At 45.3% G+C, this 18,133-nt stretch overlaps 8 protein-coding genes across 8 annotated transcripts; 5 read left to right on the plus strand and 3 right to left on the minus strand.

Moving 5' to 3' along the window:
- Nucleotides 1-113: 113 nt before the first annotated feature.
- M431DRAFT_507958 (hypothetical protein) lies at nt 114-2,595 on the minus strand. Its single transcript, XM_024919044.1, has 2 exons — nt 2,172-2,595; nt 114-2,118 (listed from the first exon to the last, which is right to left on the minus strand). Exons 1-2 carry the CDS (start codon nt 2,480-2,482, stop codon nt 168-170), a joined length of 2,262 nt encoding a protein of 753 aa, XP_024774212.1. The 5' UTR covers nt 2,483-2,595; the 3' UTR covers nt 114-167.
- Nucleotides 2,596-3,400: 805 nt separating this feature from the next.
- M431DRAFT_422421 (hypothetical protein) lies at nt 3,401-4,171 on the minus strand. Its single transcript, XM_024915035.1, has 3 exons — nt 4,108-4,171; nt 3,823-4,055; nt 3,401-3,761 (listed from the first exon to the last, which is right to left on the minus strand). The coding sequence occupies exon 2, from the start codon at nt 4,002-4,004 to the stop codon at nt 3,852-3,854; it is 153 nt and encodes a 50-aa protein (XP_024774213.1). The 5' UTR covers nt 4,005-4,055; nt 4,108-4,171; the 3' UTR covers nt 3,401-3,761; nt 3,823-3,851.
- A 246-nt stretch (nt 4,172-4,417) lies between these two features.
- Nucleotides 4,418-6,311, plus strand: M431DRAFT_507960 (hypothetical protein). The gene has a single exon (XM_024919045.1). It carries the CDS (start codon nt 4,642-4,644, stop codon nt 6,145-6,147), a length of 1,506 nt encoding a protein of 501 aa, XP_024774214.1. The 5' UTR covers nt 4,418-4,641; the 3' UTR covers nt 6,148-6,311.
- A 1,040-nt stretch (nt 6,312-7,351) lies between these two features.
- M431DRAFT_16514 (hypothetical protein) lies at nt 7,352-8,376 on the plus strand. Its single transcript, XM_024913004.1, has 3 exons — nt 7,352-7,508; nt 7,593-7,779; nt 7,824-8,376. Exons 1-3 carry the CDS (start codon nt 7,436-7,438, stop codon nt 8,287-8,289), a joined length of 726 nt encoding a protein of 241 aa, XP_024774215.1. The 5' UTR covers nt 7,352-7,435; the 3' UTR covers nt 8,290-8,376.
- Nucleotides 8,377-9,817: 1,441 nt separating this feature from the next.
- On the plus strand, nt 9,818-10,639 carry M431DRAFT_519857 (hypothetical protein). The gene is made up of 3 exons (XM_024920406.1): nt 9,818-10,086; nt 10,143-10,221; nt 10,300-10,639. Exons 1-3 carry the CDS (start codon nt 9,912-9,914, stop codon nt 10,412-10,414), a joined length of 369 nt encoding a protein of 122 aa, XP_024774216.1. The 5' UTR covers nt 9,818-9,911; the 3' UTR covers nt 10,415-10,639.
- A 2,025-nt stretch (nt 10,640-12,664) lies between these two features.
- Nucleotides 12,665-13,986, plus strand: M431DRAFT_481766 (hypothetical protein; the record flags this gene model as incomplete). Its single annotated transcript, XM_024915982.1, has 2 exons — nt 12,665-13,145; nt 13,220-13,986. The coding sequence occupies 2 exons, from the start codon at nt 12,665-12,667 to the stop codon at nt 13,984-13,986; spliced, it is 1,248 nt and encodes a 415-aa protein (XP_024774217.1).
- Nucleotides 13,987-14,422: 436 nt separating this feature from the next.
- M431DRAFT_84934 (hypothetical protein) lies at nt 14,423-15,292 on the minus strand (the record flags this gene model as incomplete). Its single annotated transcript, XM_024923492.1, has 1 exon — nt 14,423-15,292. One exon carries the CDS (start codon nt 15,290-15,292, stop codon nt 14,423-14,425), a length of 870 nt encoding a protein of 289 aa, XP_024774218.1.
- Nucleotides 15,293-15,576: 284 nt separating this feature from the next.
- Nucleotides 15,577-16,273, plus strand: M431DRAFT_507963 (hypothetical protein). Its single transcript, XM_024919046.1, has one exon. It carries the CDS (start codon nt 15,660-15,662, stop codon nt 15,882-15,884), a length of 225 nt encoding a protein of 74 aa, XP_024774219.1. The 5' UTR covers nt 15,577-15,659; the 3' UTR covers nt 15,885-16,273.
- Nucleotides 16,274-18,133: the final 1,860 nt, after the last annotated feature.

An 18,133-nucleotide genomic window follows, 5' to 3' on the forward strand; every position in this document is an offset into this window, starting at 1 on the left:
TCCCTCCAGATATTACCCATCAATTACTGTAGTAGTTATTTAACTATGCATAGCTGATTAAGCGAAATTTCAGAAATCTATAGTCGAATTTTGCGAGGGAATAGGGTACGTACCTACAAAACCGTCAATTGGCTCATATGATCCAGTTTGTACAGCTTATGTACGGCTCATTGTATACCATCTTTATCATCTTTAGAAAGCTCTAATCTCCAATACGCTGCAAGCCAACGGCATTCAAATATCATATCATGACCCCTTACAAAGACCTCTTTCGATAGCCTGCAGCACTGATTCATCAGAGTGATAGCGTCGCGAAGCCTTCCACACCTTTTCAAAGAAGTCGCGAGATTATACATAGCATATATGGTAGTCGGAGTTTTCTCTCCAGTTGTCTCTTTCTGAAATTCCAGTATTTTTTCCCTGACACGCAAAGCTCTTTTGCGTAAACCTGGTGTGTCATGGAAGTAAAAGACACGAGCAAGATCTTCCATCGCAGTTAATGTACTTGGATGCTTTAATCCGTGTTCTTTCCACTGAAGCCGTAGTATTCTTCTTGTAAACACTTTGGCCTTGTTGTATTTTTCTTGTCCGCAGTACACATCCGCCATAAGCTTCAAGCTTGCGATTTTTTCTCGATCCGTTGGCTCAGAGATTTTTCGTCCAAGCTTCACTAACTGTTTTCCTATCTTTTCAGCTTCACCACACAGTTCCTGAGCTCCTTTGCCCCAAGAATCAAAGTCAAATTGAAGCGGCCCTGTATCTCGAAGTCCGAAAGCTTGCCCGAGGTACGATATGGCAAGGGCATGCATGCATTTCATCGTATCCGGATGTTCCTCTCCAAGCATCTTTCGTGTCATTGTTAACCCCCTCTTAACTAACAATTCTTTGTCTTTCCATCTGCGAAGGCGCCCCAGCAGACCTGCAACAAGCAAAAGGTCGGTCAATACGATAACCTTCTCTTCGAAGATATCCATCCATTCAACTATCTGAAGAACATGTGTCAGATAAGCATCGCCCAGAGCCCAGGTTTGTCCAGTTTCCTGAAGTTTTTCAGAAAGGAATCCCATAATTAACAAGGCATACATTGCGAAATATGTTTCTTCCGAGTCTTCCGAATCTTCTTCCCTTTCCCGCGGAACATCGCTGACGTTTATTGTTGTCAAACCCTTGTCCAATAGATTCCTTCTACGCAACCCATATCGTGCAGCCTCCTGTACAAGTTTGTGTATTTCATAGATCGCGCACCCATGTTCATCTTTTCGTTGATAGATGAGATAAAATTCTCCAAGTCGGGTTATAGCTTCCTTCAGTTCGTCATCTTTTAAGTGACAACGTATGCCGACAATTTCGACCAATGATTCAGGAATGCTCTGGCAATCAAAGTATACCATAATATGAAACAAGTGGAATGCCTGCTCGCTTTCTTGCTGAATACGCCTGATTGAGATGCTCCATGTGTCTAGAATACTGTTGGGCGCCCCAGATTTCCGATGTCGATCGAACTCGCTTTTTTCTAAAAGTTTCTGTCGTTTCTGTTTCTTTGAGAGCATAGCTAAATAATCTCTCACTGGTGTCGACGTTCTTCGCATATAGGCACCGGCTTGCGAAATTGCTAATGCGTGATACTGAAGGTTTTCCAATAATTTGTCTATGTCCTTGGTGTCTTCACTCGATGCTTCGGTTTGTATCGTTGCCGTTGCTAGCGCGAGCAATTTCTTTGCTTCCTCGAGTGACATATCACCTACTTCAATTACTCTGAGAGGGCTGACCAATGTCCCCATAATGCGCTTGTCACGACTCGTCCACAGAACGACCCCCTTGGGGCCTCGAGGGACACAGTTGGGTAGACTCTTTGACGAAGTAGATGCTGGCCCTACTCCAAATAATGATAGATCATCAGCATTATCGAGGACTAAGAGCCACTCTGGCTCTTCTTCAATGCGACTGCAAACTGCCATGAGCAAAGCTTCGTCATCAAGCTGTTCATACATAATGCCAAGCTTTTTCGCGATTGTTTTATAATCATTTATGATTGTTGCTTTTGTATCCGCGTGTACCCAAAAGACGGAGCGAGTACCACATTGTCGGTATATATAATCGAGCGCAATCTGGGTTTTTCTACATTCGGGTTATTCAGTAAACGCCGGATGAATCGCATAACACCAACATACCCTGTTCCGCCTAGCCCACAAAGAGCGGCACTATGGTAGCCTGATGATCGTGGCAAGAGCTGGTCAAGTTTATCAACAATATCTGGTCGTTTGATGAAATCTTCGTATGGTGGATATGCAATGACGTGAATCGCAGCTCGGGCTGGTCGATCTGACATGTAAATATGCGTATCGCCCTGTGTGACCACATTGTTATTGCGAAACCGGTTGTTGCGAAGCCAGTTGTTGCGAAACCTGTTGTTGCGAAACCGGTTGTTGCGAACCCGGTTGTTGCGAATATTGCGTAGATGCGACCGTGCTTTTCTTTTCATTGTCCCTTGTTCTATCTGTATGGTGACACTCTATTTGGGCTAAACGCCTGAATAACGCGATGAGATTTCACTTTTGTGCTTGCGAATGAATTGTTCGCAAAGGCAAAGGCATTGCTTCGTATATCGTTGATTAAAATCCCTCATGTCATGTAGTGATCTTTTTGACATCAGGCTATGACTGCTGCCTAATCTTGTTCATCTCTGAGGCTCCCTATTGGCGGTGACCCTATGCATCCCGCTATTGGTGCTCTCGTGCCATCCACAGAGTGTACATAGAGCTACTTAGATGTACATCCGAATGGTACCCTGCAAGGCACGATGATATTGTCTACTATCGGTCGATTTTTAGGACGAGAATTGTAACACTTCACCTGTTGAGTCTCCTTTTATAAAGGCTAAGAGCTTGTGAAGCTGGTCGGTAATATTTTAAAGAGATTCTGTACACGTTTGCGAATAGTATCCATTGAAAGCTTGAGTTGAGAATTAATGGAGTCATAAGAGAGGCAGAGTGATCGTTAAACTCATTAGCTTCATGAAATACTACGCGTAGAATTACAATACTCAATTTTGAGATTATATGATCGTATAAAAATGAGAGATATATGGAACACTGCTTTCTTAATATATTATCAAGCTAATGAATACAAAACATCTATGGGAGTTTAGATCGTAAGATGGAGAATGGGGTGACGCGGGTAGCTGTGTTTAGTTTTGCTCGATTTATTTGCAGAAATATCGTATGAAGGCATATATGTCTATCAACGGCCAGTACCGCAATAGCTGCCACAAGCATTGTTGTTTTTGTTGTGCAAAGAATGTACAACTTCATGATGCGATCATTGATAGACTGAACCAGTTGAGATAGAACTGCTCTCCTATTCTAATGTCTCTGATATTCTTAATAACTGCCTTGCTGCAGGCAGGTTCATAATTGCCCATTTACTAAACGGGCGAGATATACTATGGATCTCTCTTTAGCATGCCCTTCTACATGAAGGCTGGGTAAGGGGACGAATTATGGAAACAATCACCGGGGTTCTTGGGGTTCATGCTTTTTCTTAACAATTTAAGGAACGCCGCATAAATATGGCCATGCTCGACCGTGTAATAATGGTCTGTTATTTCAATATAGGTATGCTGCCATTATCCAAGATCTGGGAGGAATGTGAGAACAGTACGAAACATGGTTGGAACGCTGAGTCTGTAAGTGGAACACCTGTGCTGGATCTCTATGTAAGCTGCTACCGGCTCGACTAAAATGACCCCTGCATTGAATGAGCTGAAGATTATTAGCCCATAGCTCTAATTCGGGTCGCAAATGATTGAATAGCGATACTTACTAGTAGATGGAGCGGTTGTTTATTAGTGTTCAGAACGAACCGATCGTGGGACACCGCCACTGCGGGAATAAACTCAGGTCCAATTCGACATATTCTACTTCCCCTGCCGCGCGTCTGCTCAATTGCCTTTTATCAAGATTTGAGATGAGTATAATTCTTGAAACATTCGATTGGCAAATCATAAGAGAGTACAAACGAAAAGAGCATGCATTAACACTGAGTTTGTAGATACCCTTCAGCTGCGTCAGTAAGCGGGAGCTTTTGGCGGTGGTAGAAATAGTTCACCTCTTGGCTCCTGTTTTGCTGCAATTTAGCCTGTTCAGCCAGCTGAAAAAAGAGTCAATATTCTGTTCATGACACACTTCCAGAGGTAATGAATTCACGTAGCAGTTTTAACTCGTATATACGACAGTGCAGACCGAAATCTAGAGATTCGGTTCCTGAATCGGCTGCAGATCCCGCGGCGTGGCCAATCTGACGCCTCAGCGTGAGCACATGCAACGGCTGACCCCTGGCTTCGGTGCCGAAAGAATGCTAGAGGCATGCAGTGCATCTCCCCGCACATCGCCCATGGATGGTATCGCCGAGCCAATACCAACGGGGCAATTAACAAGGTATCGCATCAAGTTGAGCTCTGTTAGTTGTTGAGCTTCCGTACATGGTGTTGATACTGTAAGCAGTAGTGGCAATGAAGTACAGATGGTTATGACGGCGATGAGCGCACATCCCAGCCGACCCAGAATGGATACATATATATACATACCAGCCCCAACCTTGGCAACCAGCCCGACAGGTCCCAATATCTTCACCGTTGACAAGATGAAGAAGAGCACTATCCTGGCAAGCCTGCTGCCTCTGGTGGCTGCGGACAGCGATGCTGCCAACTCGCAGATCCGAATCGCCTACCACGGAGACGATGGTATGATGGTCAGCTGGAACACGTTTGACCATGTTCCTCGTCCAAGTGTCTTCTGGGGCAGGTCAAAGGAGCACCTCACCAATGTCGCGTCCTCGGCCGTGTCTGTCACTTATCCCACCTCGACGACTTACAACAACCACGTCTTGATCAAGGGACTGAGGCCGGACACCACCTACTACTACCTGCCTGCGCAATTGAACGAGGATGTGTGCTATGAGCCATTCAACTTCACCACCAGCCGCAGGGTTGGTGACAAGACGCCCTTTTCCGTTGCCGTTGTCGCCGACTTGGGCACCATGGGCTCAAAGGGTCTGTATACTTCAGCCGGAACTGGTGTTGCACCCACAAACGTCCTGAAGCCCGGTGAGAAGAACACGGTCGACTCTCTCATCAGCACCATGGGCGACTACGAGTTCCTGTGGCACGTCGGAGACATTGCATACGCCGACTACTGGCTGAAGGAGGAAATTCAGGGATTCCTACCCAACACCACTGTTGAGGAGGGATACAAGGTTTATGAGGCTATCCTGAACGACTTCTACAACGAGATGATGCCCGTCACTGCTTCCAAGGCCTACATGGTTGGACCTGGTAACCACGAGGCCAACTGCGACAACGGTGGCACCGCTGATAAGGCACACAATATCACCTACGATCTTAGCATCTGCATGCCTGGACAGACCAACTTCACCGGCTATAAGAATCACTTCCGCATGCCCAGCGATGTTTCCGGCGGCACTGGAAACTTTTGGTACAGCTGGAACAGTGGCATGGCTCATTTCATCCAGCTCGACACCGAGACTGATCTTGGCCACGGCTTTATTGGCCCCGACGAGATTGGAGGCACAGAGGGTGAGGGTGCCAGTCCCGTCAACGCGAAGATGAACGCTCAAGTCAACTGGCTTGAGGCCGATCTCAAGTCAATCGACCGCAGCGTCACGCCCTGGGTCATCGTTGGCGGCCATCGCCCTTGGTATCTCAGCCACGCAAATGTCACTGGTACCATCTGCTGGAGCTGCAAGGACGTTTTCGAGCCTCTGTTCATCAAGTATGGCGTCGATCTTGTTCTATCTGGTCACGCCCACGTCTACGAGCGCCTGGCTCCTATCGCCGACCAAAAGATTGACCCCAAGGAATTGAACAACCCGACCTCTCCTTGGTACATCACCAACGGAGCTGCTGGTCATTACGACGGACTGGATACTATTCAGACCCCTCGCCAGGAGTACAGCCGATTTGGCCTTGATACTACTAATGCTACCTACGGATGGAGCAAGCTGACGTTCCACAACGCTACGCACTTGACGCACGACTTCATTGCTAGCAACAACAATACCGTCCTCGACTCTGCGACTTTGTACAAGAGCCACAAGACCACTGGCGGTAGTCACCATCACGGATGGTAATCCTAGCAGGTGTCTGGATTAGGATGTTGCAATGTCGAAAATATTAGAAGAGATTAGGTAAATACGTAATAATATTGAATCTGCTGAGTCGAATGGCTTTACAACCGTTCTTTTCCCATTTAGGCAGGTATAGTCTGTGCAAATAAACATGTGTTATAATTCCCATGAATTTATGCTGAAGCTATGTGGCCTGGGTCCCAGGCCACAAAGATGTACTAGGAAACGAAGAAGCCGACCAACTGGCAAAGGAGGGTTTAGAACTCCCTTGCCACTCGAGAAACTGCTCCACCATCACCTTTATCAAAAGGTAGGTGAAAAAGAAACGCAGGGAAATACAAAACGACAACTGGAACAACAACTACCCAGAGTTATATAAGACCGGTAGATGGGGCCTCTACAAAGCCCCCTCCATGCCCCCGGAGCTACATCTCCCACGCCCGATCCTACATAGGCTGCTAGCCGAAAGGTCTGGACATGGGGACTTTACAGAATACTATGAGAGATTTGGATACGACGCCAGGCCCACCCGCAAATGCGGGGAGCCAAGGACACAAGGGTACTTCGTGAAGTGCCGTATAGTAGCCCCTTTCCTCCCCGACGTACCGGAGAGGGAGGCGCGCTTCGGAACCACCTATATCCAATACCTCCTCGGTAACGGGGGGTATAAGGACTTCCAGAAGCTAGTAAAGGAAACAAGCCCATACGCCCCCCCCCCTACAGAAACAGATACGTAAAACAGATTGATACTTCCCCATTTCCTTTGTCACATTGAAACGTAGCGAACGCCCGATCTGAACTCGGCGGCTCCTACCGTCCTAGTACCCAGATGAGGACTTATGTAACTAGATTACTTAGTGGACGTTAATAATAAAACAAACAAACAAACAAACAAACATATGCTGAAGCTATAGTATACGGGTAACCGTAATTCGAATGTGTTTGGTACATGAGCTATGACCGTTCAAAGAGACAAAAACACCCGTGCAAACAAGAGGACTCATTATATCCATGTATGATTGGCCTTCCATGAAAACCCCCGCAGGTGCATGCAGACATCTGATAGGCAGCCCTTTTGGACCAATTGATCAGAGCTCTTTACATTGAAGAGCTGAGAAAGAATTGCAAATTGGTAATCCATTAGGCTCCGTCCTGCATGTTAGACACTTTCATTGAAGGGCACAATACAATCCTTTACACTTAATGACCGTTCTCCCCGTCACCACATAGAGCCCCTGCAGAGGCGCTCATGCCTTCACATCGCCTAACTGAATGATATCTCCAAGTCACAATGGCCACATCTTTTAGCCCCCAGCCTTCCTTTCATCTGTGCCCCGATTTCAGTATCGCCCCGCCGCCTAATGGTCAACTGGAGTTGGGCTTTGTACTGCGAGGCCTCGATGTTGATTCTATCTTTTGAACACTTGACATCGGAGACACAATCGAAGTTCCCGCTTCGCAGTTGAGGCCGCTCGACAAACCGTCTGAGAAGGTCGGCTTTAGCCGCAGCCTTGAAGAGCTGCGAGGCCTCGAAGTAAGCATTTGGGAAAATATCTTTGGCAACGAGGGGCTGGGCGGCGCGTTGTCTTTCTTGCGCAATCGCGAGAATGACGAAACCCTGATAGTTGAGAAATTGTTCGTCCGATACTTCATCCCGACGTTTGAATATACGAAAATAGCCCTCAAATCGATGGTGTAGCCTTTCACATCAACAACACAAAGCGCAAGAAGCCTGTGCACATGGTTACTGGACTGATGTGGACCGAAGGAGCCAAGCTCTCCAAAGTTCAGTCCAGAATTAGAAGCAACAGCGGCCAGGTCGTTGCAACTGACCCAAACTCGGGCACTGTGGGCGGCGCCAGAGTAGTTTACGGGATCAAAGAGACCGCCTCCTCGAGTTTTGATGGCTCAATGCCATTCATCCTTGGGATCCGAGTGCGAAAAATCTGGTGGGACAGGGATGGTGTGAGGCACGATATCAAAGGCATTGCCGGGGCAACACTCGGCGAATTCAAGGCAAAGAACGAGGGCGTCCTCGACTTACTTAAGTTCATTGACGATGAAGTCGACATCGCAATAGGAAAGACCATTGTAGACGAGAACCAGATGGGAAAGGAAGGCCCCGTCACATGGGTTCTCCCATGAAAGATTTATGGGCGACTAGTGTGCGCCAGCTATGCTGGTCATATTGAGTTGAACAGACCAGCTGAAACATTTTTATTACTGTTTGTTGCCATATACTCCTTTAATCTCTACCTCTAAGCTAAAACAGCTAATTGATGGTGTCCCAGACCTATCGGCATCTAGACTCATCCATCTCCCAGCCACTGTCCCAATGATGCCATGTCGCCATGTAGTACAGTCGATCTTTGACATCTTTCTTCGGACTTGACATGATCCGTAGCATCTTTTCCATTCCTTCAGGGCGTCTGAGCTTCTTCTTTGACCGGCTAGTGATCGCTTCCTCACGGGCTGCGAGGTCCAGGATTGTAGCGGCAATGCCGGCAGTGATTGGTGTTGCAAACGACTGAATATCTCGAATATCTTGGATTTCTTAACCCAGCGAATAGAGTCTCCCCGCGCAATTTGCAACAAATCTTTAGCCAACAGAGTGAACTAAAAGAGAAGCTTTAAGTCGTCCTCATCCTCATCAAGATTCTTGCAGTGAGATAGTGTAGCAAGAGAAAGCCGTTTTCTACAGCTTGTCCTGTTCTCCTGATATCCAGGGATAGAAACAAACGGTGTGTATATAACCGGCTTATCTTAAGCTAAAGTTATATACTTTATAGCTGTAAGCGTATTCAATAAGTTTAATAGTATAAGTCAGGTTATACTAGTTTTACTCTACTGTGTTTTACTTTACTGTGTTTTACTCTGCTGTGTTTCGCTCTGCCGTGTTTCGCTCTGCTATATCACGCTATGCTATATTAAGCTCTGTTGTGTCACTCCTTTGATATCCTACTATCGCATCTCTGATGGCAAATTCTAATGTGAAATTTATGCTGATTGCGGCCGTCCTGATAACCAACCAGGTCAGATTCTCCTTGCATAAACAAGCCTCACATGACTACAAGTATTATATTCAGTCCAGCGAAAGGCGGCACAAGTTGTGATTATCCTCCAAATGTTCATGGAACTTGTCATTTGTTGCACATACCCCCTGAGACGTCACCGATTCTCGTGGGTGCATATACTATGACCACTAACTGAAATATGGCAGTAGAAGTCATCTGCGAATCAATTAAGGAGCCCAGGGATTTCTATAATATAGGATGGCATTATATCTAACTCACTAGACCTTCGAGTCTCTTATCTGACTCCATATATAATCAGCCGATGTAGGAAGGGAGGTATATATCTTACTTGTGAGGACTTCAAACCTCTCATCAAACGTTGTGTGTAATACGTCTGTATGCAAAGGAAGAAGCACATGTCTCATCTAAGATTAAATGTAGCCAGGCTTTATGTAAGAGGGAGAAACTTGTCTCACCTGCCGTAATATCATATATTTCACTGCCTTTGGAGTACACTTGTACTAATAAACGAGGAGCGTGTCTCATATATTACTACATTAGATTCTGGTTTAGTTTTATATGTAGTAAGATCATATGCGAGGAGATAAAATGTATTATATCACCTGCGGAATATAAAAAGAGTGCAACTGCCAACTCTCTTGCAATAATCTTTCTATTCAACAAAACAATATAAACCAACAGCGTCGCTTCAAGATCTATCCAGCTAGCCTACCGTTTAAGCCCCAACTCAAAATGCAGTTCTCTAAGCTCCTTAATGTTGTAGCCTGCCTCGCTACTACTGCGCTGGCTGGCTCCGAAACGGAAGCACCTACTGAGCTTCTTGATAATGGTCCTCAGGTGCTTGCATGCAACCATGTCAATTTTCAAGATTGCTGGCCGCGTATCAACGTCAACATCAATACTTGCCGTATGTCTATTCAACTCAAATTTAGCAACGACAAAATCTAACTCGTCATGATACAGAGGACGTCCCTGCAAGCATGAGCAACAAGATATCATCAATTCAACCCAATGCTGCAGCTGGTGCATGCCGTTTCTTCAAGTAAGCTGCCTGTCTTACTGTCTTTGCAACAAATTTGGTTTTATCATATTAGAAGATTGTATTAACACTGGAAATTAGTAATCGGGGCTGCGAAGGTCCTTCTTTTATTGCCGCATTTCCTTGTATTAACAGTCTTCCCGCCCATTATCCTGGTTTTAACGACAACATTCAATCCTTTGAATGTTTCCATTAAACCTTCATTCTAATTTTATTCCACTTAGTAGGAATAATCTTGGAACGGAGGATAGACATATCTTCAGACCTGCATCAATCAAGGAATGGAACATTTGGTCAAGTGGTTTCTCGTCCACCTCAGCTCACAACCCAGACAAACCAAACCAATCCATATGCAGCTAGATATTTAGGTTTACTTCTCTACGCTCATTTAGATATTTTAATTTTACACTGTGAACTTTTGTGAATACCTTTGTTGCATAATAACGTGCGTTCACCAATTGACCATGGCTGGCATTGACCAAGTCCCTTCTGGCCTAAAAGCCAACATGACTTCAGTGCCGACTGGAACAGGAGTGAATTTTGAACTACATATCTACGGAAAACGTCTATTCCACACAATAGATTTATCAGGAAGGTTGGGTAGCTAGGTTGCACAATGCCCTATTAAATGCCTCGGATGTGGCAATGATTACAGATCATGTGTTTCGTTGATAGCTTTGCACACGTCTGCAGACCTCATCAGGACTTCTTCCACACCAACCGAGGTTGTTAAATGCATAACATGTTGCATGTTGAAGTGTGTATGCCGAGTCTGTGGTCAAATGTAGGGCTAGTGTAAAGAAAATACCTATTGCGTTCTTGACTGTAGCAGGTGGGCTCTTCTAACTATGCGGTAGTACAGAAAAGCTATACTGGAGCTGATGCTGGGTTATGTGTTACGGGTACCTCCTTGGTGTACCTTTGTTAGAAGAGGAGCATTACCATCTCTTACGAGGTTAGACGTTGTTCTTTCGCAATCCAGATATATTATGCGTCTAGCCTCAGTGCGCTTCGCTGGGGTGGTGGCGGTTCTGCATTGAATGTATGTCGATTGGAATCTCTTTGGATGGCATGGAAAGGGATGATACGGTGAGGGCGTTGTTCATCGCGTGGGGTTAGCCTCCTATAATCGTTCACCACGAAACCCCTTAAGCCCTACTTTACAGAAGGAGATAAAACGGGGTGCCTGTGAAATTCCCAAGCGAAATGATTAACCGCCAAACACCCTACTTGAATGGTGGTCGTCATTCCAACCAGGATGTTTTCCGCCATACAGATTTCTCCAATATACCCAACGGCCTTCTCAAGCGTTCTTCGACGTATCGTAGTCATCGATGATTCGGATTCTTCCGGCAGCGGCTACGGCGCGAGTTTTCCAGGTAGTTGTCGAGGTTGGGTCTGAACCCTTTAGTGCCCATCCCTTCAAGTCGGAAGGCAGCGAATTGAACTCAATTTCTTTTCCGCAAATGTCCCGCCATACACGGCGGGGAGGTGCCCTTACTGTTTATCATCATGCTGTTGCACAGGGTCTTCTGGTATGCCCAGCTATATCCTCTGTCAGTCCCTCCGCCGCAATCTTGATACAGCGGTGGACCAAAAGCACTTGAGCCGCAGCAAGATATAGGCTGGACAGAGCGTTATAACTTCATCCCAGCTTACTCTTTCATTTCTTGCTCAATTGCGTCATTTCTTTGCTTCATTGCCCAGTCCCTACCATTGACGTCGTTGCTTAAAGCAAAAGCTCTAAGCTGTGTCATGACAAAGCTTGTTTGCCCCCCGGGCAGGGGGGGCGGTATTGCATGGCTGGCAAATATTTTTAATTGTCCATCCATATACGGGCAGCCGAGAGTATGAGCTTCATTATCGTATGGAAAATGATAAGGGTTATACGAGCGAAGAGCCTGTTGCCCTCTTTCTCCAAGGGCCATGTCTTAAAACAGCTGTCGCTGAGCTGCAGCTGGCGCCAGTCACCACCACGGATGGTAATTTTAGCAGGGGTCTGGATTAGGATATTATAATGTCGAAAATATTAGAAGAGCTTGGGAGCTAGGTAAATAATAGTATTAAATATGCTTAATAGAATTGCTTAAGAGTCCTCCTATTTACACAAGTGTAGTATTTACCTATTTTAAAATTAGTATACTCATGTTATAATCCCCATTGAGATGATCAAGGTCAGGTATACGGTGACATGGGGCAGTCAAGGCGGCGGGTCGCCTTGTCTCCAACTTGCTTTGTCTCGACCTGGATAGTCGCTCAGGTATTCTGAATTCCTTGAAATCTCGATGGGCGATAAGTCATATGGATCGTTTCGTTCAAAGGGAATTGGGGGCGGGTATGGTCGAGGCTCTGAAATAACGGCCTGGGCGAGCTGGCTTGGAAACAATACTGCGATCAAGCTGCCGCCAAGTTCGAATGCGAGAACGGCTTGGGGTGTTGCTGTTCAATGCAGATTGAGAAGTTAAAATCTACGTATCGAGGGCAAAAGAGAAGACATATGAAGCTATTATATTGGCGGTCCCACGGGAAGAAATTGCGTATAGACCGTCGCCGCGATGAAAAGTCTGGAGATGAATCCGTGCAATCGAGACGAGAATCGTCACCTTTGCCTACCAAAGGATCACTGCCACAATCATCAGCCATAGATCGAAACCCGATTTTGACGAGACCCGAGCCAAGTAGAGTTTCCATTGAGACTTCAGCTCTATCTGGGGCTCTGGCATCGGATCTAGGCTCTCAATTCACTATACCGACAGCAGAAGCCAAGATACCGTCTCCAAGACGCGCTGGAGCGTCAACTGTCCTCGAAAGCACAGCAAAATTTCCCAGCCCTCCACAGTTCGAAGATGGAGAAGTTCAGAAGCCCTGTCCTCTCTGCCAAAAAAGAACTTCCTCAAAGCTAACTATACTGATAACGTATGGTGGAGGTAAGTCGGTCCTCTGAAGATTCCCATCCTTGATTGATGCTAATGAGTATGGCACAGATGCCACGTGAACGAAGATTTGTTACCTTTTGTGTGCATTTCGAGTTCATGTTTGCAATCTCCAACCTTTGCTAGCCGATCTGACTGGAAAGCCCACACTGAGCGAGAGCATGGCGTCTTTTGGCGACAAGGCCCATCCACCCCGATTGGCAATGATAATCAGTCCCTCAACCCTAATTTCCAAGATTCATTCGATGTTGGCCGATCCGCGGATATCTGTCCCCTCTGTTGCTTGCCACTTGACAAATCTCGACCTAAGTTAAAGAGCATTGCTGTACTCTCAGTATCGTCCGGGTCACAGAACTTGGATGAAGTGCTGGTAACTTCGCCACCGGGGTCCAAGAAAGACTTTGAGGGTACCAAAGAGGGCGCTAAAACAGTACGATTCGACGTTCCAAAATCTGGATCTGAAGAGGAACCACCAAGAGATCCAACGGCCCGAAGTGTGGCTGACTTAGAGACGAGGATTGTTGCTCCTATGAAGACCCCTGTGATGGACTCTACGATGAGTCTTATGATGGATCACATCGCCGACCATCTACAATTCCTAGCCTTGCTTACACTGCGATTGTCAGTAGAAAAGCTCGCGGATGGCGACTTGCATGCCTTCTCTAGCTCGCAGTCATTCAGCAGCGACGAAGACTCTGAAAAAAGGAGCACTCTGGACGACGAAATGGGAACCGATGAGGGTTATGAAGTCCCGGAAATAGATGAGGATGCATCCTTCGACACAATTGTCTTAGAAGAAAAATCGCCGGACCTAGCATCATCAAAGAACGAATAAATCGATCTGAGTCTCAAAAATCTCGACCAAGAAGCGAGATCTCCTGAACCGCTTTTGCAGCACCTCTATCTGCGCCAGCTCCTTCGGCGACTTTGGGTCAAGCTTACAATGATCTTAAAGGCGAAGAACCTAAATGGGTCCAAGAATACAAATCAAGTAAAAGGTCATCTAATTCGTCAGTTGACCGTATTGGAAATGACTGATTGCAAAAAGAAGTTGTAATATGTCGTATATTAGCAGGACGAGGTCAACATTTAGAGTCTTATATACCTTTAGAGACTTTGAGTTTTTTATCTATACATCCCTCGATAGTTCATATTTGCTGTTACTATTTTTCAGTCTGCATTTAAGTGTTCATCTTCATAGCTTAATAAGCTAGCGTGAGTTCAATACATGTAGCCAATTGACCACCATTGTGATCCTAGATGCCAATCCGTTAATCATCCCAGATCCCCTTACCACCGTAAACATTCCCTACTTGGACCCGAGTCTCGCTTTTCGCCGAAATTGTCTCTACAGAGTTTTTCGTCTGATCCTTGACGAGGATCTCGTGTTGGAGGACTCCTTCTGAGAATACGTTGCCAACGTGGAATCTCGCCTTGTCTTCCATCGTGATGTCCCTGGCAGAGTTCTTTCCCTCGATGGAATCCACCTTGCGCTCTACCGCGTGTTCTAGGGCTGGATCGATATCACGGGCGGCGTCCTTAAGAGCCTTAAGGCTCAGCTCGTCATGAATCTCTTCAATCTCAATCTCGATAGACTTCTGGTAAGACGCCTCAGTAGGAAATAGCTTTTCCAGCTCGTCAACCCAGGATGAAATTTGGTTAACGATATTCTCGAGGCTTTTCTTATCATATAATGCCCACGCAGCTTTCTTAACAAAGCTTATGCCTTTCTGTCTCCGACGAGCGATGTCCTTGGAACGACTATGCAGCCGTTGGAATATGAGGTTCATATCATTGTTATTATGGATCATTAGCTCCTTTTTATCAGCACGCTCTGCATATCTTCTTGATTTCTTTTGCGCAGACTCGAAGCAATCTGCAATATCTTCGAGGATCCCTAATGCATCCTTTACAGCCTTGTCACTCGGCGCGGCAGATGCGAAGCGTATGTCGCTGTTGATCCCAATAGCCTCACCCCATCGGCCTAGGCGAGTCTGCGCAACGTCGAGTTTAAGTTGGTATCTCTGGTAGTCCTCTCCGAAATGGCGGCCGAGCTGGATGTACTCAAAAGTGTCGACACAGTTGTTAAACAGTGCTGCTACGCTCAAAGCGCCCGTGGCGATGCCAAAGATTTCGGCCATGTTCAAAAGTATAGCGAGTTCGTTGTTAAAGGCAGACGCGAAAGAAGTTATTGATGCCTGATGAATCGATTTGATCAACGTATTGAACTTGGTGTGGTAGTGAGAAAGGATGCTGAACCTGGCCGCCATGCATGCATTAGGCAGCAGAGAGGCTTGTGACCAATGAATTGATCAGGCTGCCCCCAGACAACTCCTTACCTGTCGTGCCGCACATAATACTCAAAGGCTGAGATGCTGCGGGGTTTTCTATCCCCGAGCCTCTTGCGATTTGCAAGACATAATACCACAGAAGCACCAACATACGGCTTGGGAGTGTACGAACATTGGTCTACTTTCAGGCGAACAACCGCAGGAGGGTCGCAAGAACATGGCAGACATGATATCAAATACTCATGTCGGCTCTGTGGACCTCAAAGATAACGCAAGAGCCCATATCGGAAATGTCGTACATATCCATCAGGCAGAAGACCGCTGCCTTTCCGACCTCAGAAATACCGACCCCCGCCTCGATAAAGCTTGCATTGAAGATATAAAGGGCGGTCTATTTGAAGATTTATATCGTTGGATCCTCGAGCACAAAGACTTCCGATAATGGCGTGATGACGAACAGAGCCGACTGCTCTGGATTAAGGGCGATCTCGGTAAGGGTAAGACGATGTTGCTCTGCGGTATTGTGAACGAGTTAACTCCCTAAACGAGGCTGAAGGACAAGGGAGCTAATACACTGCTATCCTACTTCTTCTGTTAGGCCGCCGACGAGCGCATTAATAGCGCCACAGCTGTACTGCGAGGTCTTATCTACCTGATTGTGGAACAGTAACCGTCGCTCGTCTCTTATATACAAAAATAGTATAAGCATGGAGGGGAGGCGACTTTTAAAGGTGTTAATGCATGGCCTGCATTATTAGAAATATTCTTAAATATCTTGGAAGATGTAAGCCTAGAGCGGACTTTTGTGATTATTGATGTACTTGACGAATGCGTAACTGATTTGCTAAAGCTACTTGATTTTATTAACATTAACTCTGCCCTTTTTTCCTGCGTTAAATAGATAGTGTTTAGTTGTAACTGGCCTGACATTAAGGAGCGTCTTAATTCTGCTGCTTAATAAATGAGGCTCTGCCTAGAGCTTAATGAAAAGTCTATTTCCGCAGCCGTTAATGTATATATCGAGTACTAAGTTAATAAGTTGGCTTAAAAAAAGAAATATAATGCTAAAACAAAGAGTGCTGTTTACTACTACTTATCCTTTAATTCTAATAATACCTTCCTCTGGGTGGCCTTAGTCTATTAGAATTTAGAGAGGGTCTTACTGAAAAATACTTTTTTAAAGCTGAATGAGTTTCCACCTGGACTTACTGCTTTATATGAGAGGATGGTGAAGCAAATATATTAATTGGATGATGTTAGAGATACTGAGTTGTGTTGTTGGATCCTTGCGATTGTGTTGCTTGTGTATTGACCTGTTATACTGGCTGAGCTTGGTTCCATTATGGAGTCTTTGGATGATGATCTCACAGATGCTGAGTTAATGTATAAGGCAATAGAACTTTGCGGCTTATTTCTTACCGTGAGAGACAGCTAGGTTTATGTTATCCACCAGTCTGCTAAAGACTACTTGAGCGACAAGGCATCATCAGCTGCCTTCTTCCCTAGCCCCGCTGATGTTCACGGCGATATATTTTTGCGCTTAATACAGGCAATGTCCACCATCTTACGACGGAACATCTATAATTTATACTCTCCTGGGCTCCAAAGTAACGAAATCAAGGCACTAAATCCGGATCCGCTAAATACTATACGTTATTCTTGTATTCATTGGGTCGACCATTTCTGTGACATACATAACGATAATAATCAATCTCAGAACGAAGTTAACGAGAAGTGCGAAACAATCTTTCTATTCCTTCGAAGACACTTCCTGCACTGGATCGAGGCTTTGGGCCTCATGGGATATATTGAAGATGGCTTTCTTTCCATGGCGATGCTAGAGGATCTACTAAGAGTAAGCCAGTGGTGTTATATTAATTAGGAGCGAAACTAATCCTTCAAGGGGAAATTCTCAAATAATGAAAATCAAGAGCCAGCTTAGAACCAACGGCGATTTCAGGCTTTCAGACACAAACTGAACAATTTATTAAGAGTAAGTATATATGATATAGCGCCATGATACTTGAGTTGAGGCTGATGAATGAAGGTAACAACACCAGACCACCAATCACCAGACCACCAATCACCAGACCATCGATTACTAGAACTTGTACAAGACTTACGGCAAGCTTCCCTCCTACATCTACAGGTACCCCACCTTTTGGGTGCCTAACTACCAAAAACTCCTACCCGTTTAACTAGCTATTAGACAAAACAACTACGATTTTTTTATTTACGGTCCTATCTAAGGACCCTAAAGAGATGGAAACATTTGTAAACCCTCCAGATAACTAGAACAGAACAAAACCCGTCGCCCCCGGACCAGCGATAGCCTTCCAACCACCGAAGGAGGTGACCCCCTTAGGCCTAAAAACGGGAGAGGTTACGGTCCTCCCTTTTACCCCTAAGAAGAAAAGACGCTTTAGAGAAGCCCTCGGCGTAGATAAAATACCTTTACTTAATTTTAATAAAGTAAGACTAAGTACAGCAGCAATAGTAACTATAGTATAAATAACCTTAAGAGGCTTTATTATTTTTATCTTTAATAGTATAAAGGAAGCTACTAACTTAAATAAAAAAGGGAAATCCCTTATTAAAAATAAAATTATAAACTAAATTAATAAAATTAATATATAATAGTAAGCTAGATAAGATATAGTATTAAATATAGTTATAGTTATTAACTTCTGC

The sequence above is a fragment of the Trichoderma harzianum genome (genome assembly GCF_003025095.1).
Source record: "Trichoderma harzianum CBS 226.95 unplaced genomic scaffold M431scaffold_6, whole genome shotgun sequence".
NCBI classification, from domain to species: Eukaryota; Fungi; Ascomycota; class Sordariomycetes; order Hypocreales; family Hypocreaceae; genus Trichoderma; species Trichoderma harzianum.